At 39.1% G+C, this 7,424-nt stretch overlaps 2 protein-coding genes across 5 annotated transcripts in view; one reads left to right on the forward strand and one right to left on the reverse strand.

The window, feature by feature from the left end:
• LOC107081987 (ectonucleoside triphosphate diphosphohydrolase 7-like) overlaps window positions 1–604 on the reverse strand; it is a 21,840-nt gene extending 21,236 nt beyond the window's left edge. For 2 of the 4 annotated variants that reach the window (XM_015370387.1, XM_015370389.1), the window contains exon 1: window positions 438–604. The gene's annotated coding sequence lies outside the window, so the exon portion shown is untranslated. The remainder of the gene's footprint in view (window positions 1–437) is intronic. The other 2 variants (XM_015370386.1, XM_015370388.1) reach the window with 2 other exon arrangements.
• Window positions 605–2,946: 2,342 nt separating this feature from the next.
• LOC107081986 (mitoferrin-2-like) overlaps window positions 2,947–7,424 on the forward strand; it is a 14,908-nt gene continuing 10,430 nt past the window's right edge. The window contains exon 1 of the mRNA XM_015370385.1: window positions 2,947–3,442. Within this exon, the coding sequence (XP_015225871.1) occupies window positions 3,098–3,442 (345 nt within the window). The 5' untranslated portion in view covers window positions 2,947–3,097. The remainder of the gene's footprint in view (window positions 3,443–7,424) is intronic.

Consider the following 7,424-nt stretch of genomic DNA (forward strand, 5'->3'; position numbering starts at 1 on the left):
AAACATTTTCAAAGTAGTGAATGCACTGACATTTTGGACTGTGACATTTTCTAGATAAATCAACCCAAATAAACAATGTTAATATTTGATCCAGCTCTGACACAAACATGCTGTTAACTTTCTAGAATCACTCAGTGATATAATATAAAATGTCCTGATTATTGCCGGTATTAATGCGGATGTGTTAGACATGGCTGCTAGTCTTGCTTTAGCTTTCCGTTCCTGGGTAAAGGGCCCCATAGAGGAGAGCTATCCGGCTTATCTGCGGGGTATTTTTACAACAGCTGTTAAATAAAGAAGATAAAACAAATCATTACAGGAAACTGCAAAAATAATAATTATTCATTTGTCCTCTTTATATTTTTACTAATTGGGCACAGCCCGGCTAACGGTGCGTTTAAAAGCAGCTGTTGTGAGCGGCGTCCAGCGGTACTGACCTACCTACAGGAGCCTTCCGCTGAACTTGACGGTAAATTACAACTGTAAAATATCCTCCATCTTCCATAAAAGTATTATAAAATGTCATAAAAAAAGTCCTCTTCGGTATAAAAATTGTTTTAAAACCAGACGTCGAAGTGAGGAGGAGGAAAAGACGGAAATATGTACGGAGCTTCCGGTGACGGACCAACCCATTGGCGACGTCATCCAATGCTTATGATGCCTTCAAGTGCTACAGTAAAACTCAGTATTCTGCATAAAAAGCAAATATTGAATATATGTTTTCTGTTTTTCTTGATATAATTGTCAAGTTATACAGCCACTTAAATTTCTTTTGCTTCGAGGTTTTATTTATTTTCACACTTTAACTAAAGAAAACATCCTCTTGCAAGAATAACCACGATCTCCACTGGTCCATAAACTACGCACGCGCTTTTAAAGGGATAGTGCAGGTTTTCCTGGCAGGGTCGCTGCCACTATCGTATCTTGAGTAGACACATTTATAACATCATCCTGAGGTCTAAATCTCTGAAGCTAAAGCTAACGGATAGCCAGACAGGGGGGCAAAGTGAACTTCATTGGTTTAAAATATCTCCAGTCTAGAAAATATGTGTTTTTGGTTCATTTTAGGTCTACACAAGTTGATGAACATTAAAAACAGAAATAAAGACTGAGGGCAGAAAACTAAACTGATCTATTTTCAGGGAGCCCTGTGAACAAAAACCATTTGCTGTGAGACTAACTGAAATAAAATATTAAAAAACTATACATTTTGCAGCTGTATAAGTCAAAAATATTGTTACTATATTTCTTTAAAGCCGTTCTAGTCGTCATTCTGATTGGGATCTTATTACACAGTCAGTTCTCAGAAAATGTTCTATACAGGAGAGTTTTGGTGGCACTTTGCCTCCAACCTTCTTTTCACCATCCTGTTGCTGAAGAGATTCTAAAACTGATTCTTGAGGGATTCTAGAAATGCTCTCCTGTCCGTCACATTGCGGCTGAATTAGAACACATGCAAAGATTTTTTTGTAAATATAAAATATATCTATACAAATAAGAAGCTCAGACAAAACTCTGTCAATGAGAGAAATTATTTTTAACTTCCAGATATCTGATCTTTTGTTTCAATAGGTGCTTGAGCTCTATCAGCCTATAGATTCTGAGCTTCCTGCCTCTCTGGTAACATCAGCATTCTCAACTCCAAAATATCAAATTTGGTATATCAAAGTTGACCACATGGAACCAATGGAAACAGAAAAAACTTAAAAGAGAATTAAATTAAAGTAAAAGAGAGACTCATTTTGCAACAAGACAGTTCCTTGCATCATGTTAACTTTAGCATTTTTTTGGAGCCAAAAGAGGAAATAACAAAACAAAGATATATGTATGTAACAATCTCTTTTTTAGCACAGCTTAGAACTAAAGTAAGGTTATGAATACCAAATACAGCAATCGATTGACAAGGTTACAAATTCAATTTCAAGACCGAAGACATAATTGAGAAGTAGTTAGACCAAAACTTATATAATTCGGGACAGAGAAAGAACATGTGGCCCAAACCGCATTGGGGAACCTTTGCATTTGTCACATATATCCACAACATTCGGGTAAATCTGAGAAAGCCAAGATTTTAAGAAGTGAATCCTATATAAAACTTTAAACTGGATCAAACTAAGACGAGCACAGGATGAGGGAGATCAAATTCTGTTAATGGCATGATCTTAAATATTTTGTTTTAACTGGATTCCCAGCTCTTTATCTCATGCATCTCTAAATTTGACATTACAATCAACCCTTAGATTTAAAATCAAACTATAAATCTTTCAAATCGAACTCTTTGGATTGGATTATGCGTAATAATGTTTTCCCAGGACTGTTAAGGCGGCATTGAAAACATTATCATTTTGTTGTGTCAAACAAAAACAGAAAATTTGACATGTTACTTTGTAGTTTTTGTATATGTTCATATTTGTCAGCTAACAGAGATAAAGATGAATAGAAGATTTTGAGTTCATTTTTTTAATGACGGTTTTTGATTTTTACATTTACGTAAATGTATATGATATCTTCCTATACTCATGACAATATTGACCATGTTGGATAAATCCTTCGCAATGTCATTCTTGTATGTTAATATTTGATGTATCTCAAAGGGTGTTATATTAACTATTTTGTTACTTAACCAGATATGCAGGTTCTGCCAAAAGCTGCTGTTGGACAAAATCTATTATTTATTTATTATGTATTTCTTTTGTTTTTGGTTAAATTGGCCGTTTTAGATATTTAAAACATTTCCAGTTATCTGAATCATTAATTATTCATATTAGGGGTTATCATCTGGGACGTCCGGTGTCAAACCGTGACTTCCCACTGTTACAAAACCGAACACGCCCACTTCCCCGGAACTCCGCCTCCTCAACCAATCAGATTACGGTATGCAAAACGTGGCAGCAAGCTAATCCAATGAAATTCATTCTTGCCCATTGCTGCCCGTTCCCGTCAATAACGCAATTCCCGCATCCCTACAGCTGCCAGTGCCGCCAAGAATTTGGCTTAGCCGGCCCGGAGGGGGGGACGAGGTAGACAACCGGGAAGATTACATCAGCAGGCCGGTCGGTATTCTCGGTTTAAACCCATCTATCCCCTCCTCTACATCATGGAAATGGACGGTTTTGTCTCCTCGCATTCGACCCTGGAATCACCGACCGTCGAAAGGCGGGTCACGGGCACCATAGCCGCCACGGGGTTTGGGATTCTTGGCAGCAGTGTGTTGGACGCCACGGGGGGGTTCGTCGGGCCTTTTTCACCGAGAGTAACGGGCGAACCGGACTTTGCTTCGGTTTTGCACCGAACAACAACGACCGAGGCTCCGGCCTGTGTGGAGCCTGACATGGACTATGAAGGACTGCCTCAGGGAGCAGCTAGCAGCACACACATGCTGGCTGGAGCTGTGGCTGGAATCATGGAGCACTGCCTCATGTACCCCATTGACTGCGTCAAGGTACCACAGCACATTTCACTGATTATAGCCTATTTTAAAACTTCTTGAAGTCTACTTAACTCTCCGCCCCCCGTTTATGTAAAGCGGAAGCCAGTGTAGGCCGCAGAAGAAGCCTTCGCTCAGGTTAGCCTCCAAGCTAACAGAGACAAACATGCTAACAGAGGTCAGCTAACTAACATGGCGTTTATAACGATATAGAAATCTATTAAAATATTTTTAAGCACCCTGTATTGGGTGTTAAGAAGAACTGTCTTTGCAGTGAGTGGGTTAGCAAAGATAGCTTCTCTGTTCTCCAGTGTGTATGTTTCTATCTAATGTTTTATCTCCCATAACTTTGAAACCCTCTTTATCCCCCTTAAGTTAAATGAATTGTAGCACAAGGCAAAGGCTGTAACAGCTGCTCAGATCACACCACCCCTGTAAAAACAGCTGAAAAGCTGGAAAATCCAATGTGAGATGATAGAGTTGGGATTGGGTAACTGGGATTGGATCAGCTGCTTCCAGACTCACAGTGGAAACTCCAGCTGAATAAAGTTTTTGAGGTTAGTTTTAACACGACTCAGATTACATAAGCCTGTAGATTTAGTCATTTCTGTCTGTGTTGTTATTTCCTTAACAATGATGGAAGTATTATTGAACTGAATCAAATAGAGTGTCACTGTAAAGCACCTCTTAGACCTTACTAGTTGCTTTTGGGTTTATTCAGAGATAGAAGTGAACTCCAATTGAAATATTAGAAGTTCTCAAACTTGTTGGCATTATTTAGTTGTATGCACATTATTGATATGGCTGCCTTTAAAAGCCTCTAAAAATACATCTTGCTGTCCCTGTCATCTCTTCTCAGTGTGTGTCAAGTTACACCTTGCATAGTAAGGTGTAACCTGACGAGGTAGCGGCGGCCTAGCACTAACCACTAGGCCGCCGCTGGTGAAGTTTCACAGTCATCTGGGTCATAGTCATTCCAAAAAACAAACAAAATTAAAAACAATCTACTTTGTTTCAAAGTTTGAAGACGTTTCGCTTCCCATTCAGGAAGCTTTTTCAAATTTCTAATACTCATTATGCCGAGGGTGTCTTTCCCAAACTGGAGTGCAGTCTGCTGGGGAAGATTATCAGTCATCCAGGTGTCAGGTCTAAGCACCTAAAACATCATACATGCATACAGGGAAAGAAAGAAGGCACAGAGACAATTAATTTAGTTTTACTCGCAAGGAGAGTAGGACGAGACTGCGGAGTTTACAAATCTCCAACCCACTCTGCCGGTCTTCAGCTTTCCCCTCGCTATTTATTAAAGTCAGAAGGGGGGTCCTAGTTACACAAGCTGAGATTGTGCTAAAGCAATAGGAAACAAGAAATACAATTAAATTTGCAGCCTCAGTGAACAGGTTAATTTGCATTTAAATGTCTTGCGGTAAAATGGTCCGAGAACCTCCTGGTTTGGTTAAGCTTGAGCAATACTTCCTGATAGTTGACCTATACTGCTTGTGCAACACCTCTATGGAACAGTAATAAGTCACACATTATACATCATAAGAACAAACATTAAGTATCTTATACATAATTATTCCAACACCAGGTCATAGTCGTTCCAGAAAAAGCTTCCTGGATGGGAAGCGAAACATCTTCAAACTTCAAACATGGGGCGCCCCACGATTGAAGCCCACTGCTTCCAAAGGAGATGGGTTAAATGCAGAGAGTGAACTTCTCCAATGTGGGATCAGTAAAGTTTAATTATTACAATTATAGGTATCATATTTGACTTAAAGGTGCAGTAGGAGATCTTTTCTGATGCATTTTCTACCATGTGGCTTGAAGATCTCCCCACAGCGGTAGCAAGCAGTGAAATAGAAGGTCTGGAAACGAAACCAATAAAAAAAGGTCCCTGCTACAGTGTGAAATCAATGAGTAGCACCCACCAATAGTGGTCCACTATTGGTTCCTGACACGTCAGTCAGGGTCGTCTGCATCTCCCTCCCCCCTGTGCGTGTACCATGACACATGAACGAAGTATGAGACGGAGAAGAGGACACCATGGCTGGAACCTAGCCACTGTTATGTTGTTGTTGGCTCGTGTCACGAGCACTGGGTCTCGGTTTGTTTTGTTCTCGATCTCGGAAACATCCGAACACCCCGACGGACAGCATGCACTTTTATGTGTTTTGAAGACGTGGTTTTGGGGGTGGCCTGAAGGTTGTATATTTTCAAAAATATAGCTTGCTGGAACAGTTTTTCCAAGATCTCCTACAGCACCTTTAAGTATTGGTAAAAGTAAACTCTACCTCCTTTTCTTGGGCGCTTAAATATACATGATCTATCTCTATACGGTTTAATAACTTAAAATGGTAACCTGGAACGCAAACTCTTGTAAAATATCTCTATAATGCTTTGTGTATGGAGGGACAAAACTATATTATTAAGATATAAATAACAGAACCTTTAAATATTATGTAAATGCACTTTTGAAAATTGTCTTCCTTTACGTTTCAGCCGCAAAATTGAAGCAGAATGGGGAAGTACCGTCTGAAAAATTTTCTTATGAACATCTTCACATTATAAGGAAGTCAGGCTGGACTTCTTTTACTGTAAAATTTGACAAAGAAACTTCCTGTTTGCCATGACCACTTCTTTTCAGAGTTTTAGTTTCCTTCTTGGCATCTACCCAGTAGTCCAACACCTTGTCCTTCTACTGGGGAATTGTGCTACAGTTTCCTCGTGTCTTGTAATCTTTGAAATGCATAACGAAAACTGAAATGATGAACTATCTATTTGTTAACTGCAGTTTGTAGACTACAAAACAGGCCATTTGTTGACTCAGAGCAGTATTTAAGCAACTGAAAAATCCACACATTTAATGCCTTGGTACAGCTGCTTATGGGTCCACATTATGCGTTCACACTTCGGATGCAAGTTATCAATAAATTGATCTACAGTCGATCAACAACATCCAATTAATTGAGTTTAATGTTCGATATCATGATAAAATGGGCAGTTTTACTATGATAATGATAATTGCTCCGGCTCCTCCATCAGAAATAAAGACATGTGCAGGAAATGCAACTGACTTATTTATAATTTACTTCAACAAATCCCATTAAATATTACCTTCAAATAAATGTTAAAGTTTTGTACACATGCGTGTTTAAAAATTGAACAATGTCACATTGAACAAGATACAAATGTTTCCACTATTTCAAACATTTCTGCGCAAATTTAATGGAGCCGTTTGCAAATTTTTTAACTCAACAGCCTGGCTGTGCTGCAGGTAGTGGAGGTTGAATGTGTTACTATAGTTACTCATCATATTAATCCTGTAGTGCATTTGAGTATTTAAATTGGTTTTTAAAATGGTAACATCGAAAAGAAAATTAGAAATTGAAAGAAGCGATAAACATATGATTATTATGTGTCAAGTTTAGATGAATGCAGACTCCACTGGTTATAGGCACTATCGGTAGCCCTTCCTATGACTCAGTACCCATGAAATAGGGTATGGTGACCCCTGAAATCAACCTCTATTACAAATAAACACACAGGATATCAAAGACAGTTCAAAAACGCTGCTGTTAATTAATCCCTCGGTTGTTTTTCTCCTTTTCTGACCACTTTGTCATTTTTTATCTGGAATTAATAAGCCTCATGCGTATGAAGTAGACTAGGAAGTGTCATAGTGGTGGGAATCCAGTTACCTTACAAGCAAGATGAATTGTCACAAACTGAAAATAAATCTAGCCAGGAACCAGCAGATGCAGAATTGTTTCGGACCTGTGAAATGCGAGACATGTATGATAACGTGTCAACAAGACTCAGAAGCCTGAAGGATAACAAAAATGGCAGCGCTGCTTGTAGCTGGACTTTTTTGGGGGGTGGCACAAGCAAAGGGATGTGATTATGAATGAAACAATCGGATTAATCGTGATTAATCCTTATGCTACATTCGCACTTAAAGCAGTAGAGGCATTGGAAGCAGCGCGTCGTGAGCGTT

This window comes from Cyprinodon variegatus, unplaced genomic scaffold, assembly GCF_000732505.1.
Source record: "Cyprinodon variegatus isolate N-32 unplaced genomic scaffold, C_variegatus-1.0 Scaffold45, whole genome shotgun sequence".
Lineage (NCBI taxonomy): Eukaryota > Metazoa > Chordata > Actinopteri > Cyprinodontiformes > Cyprinodontidae > Cyprinodon > Cyprinodon variegatus.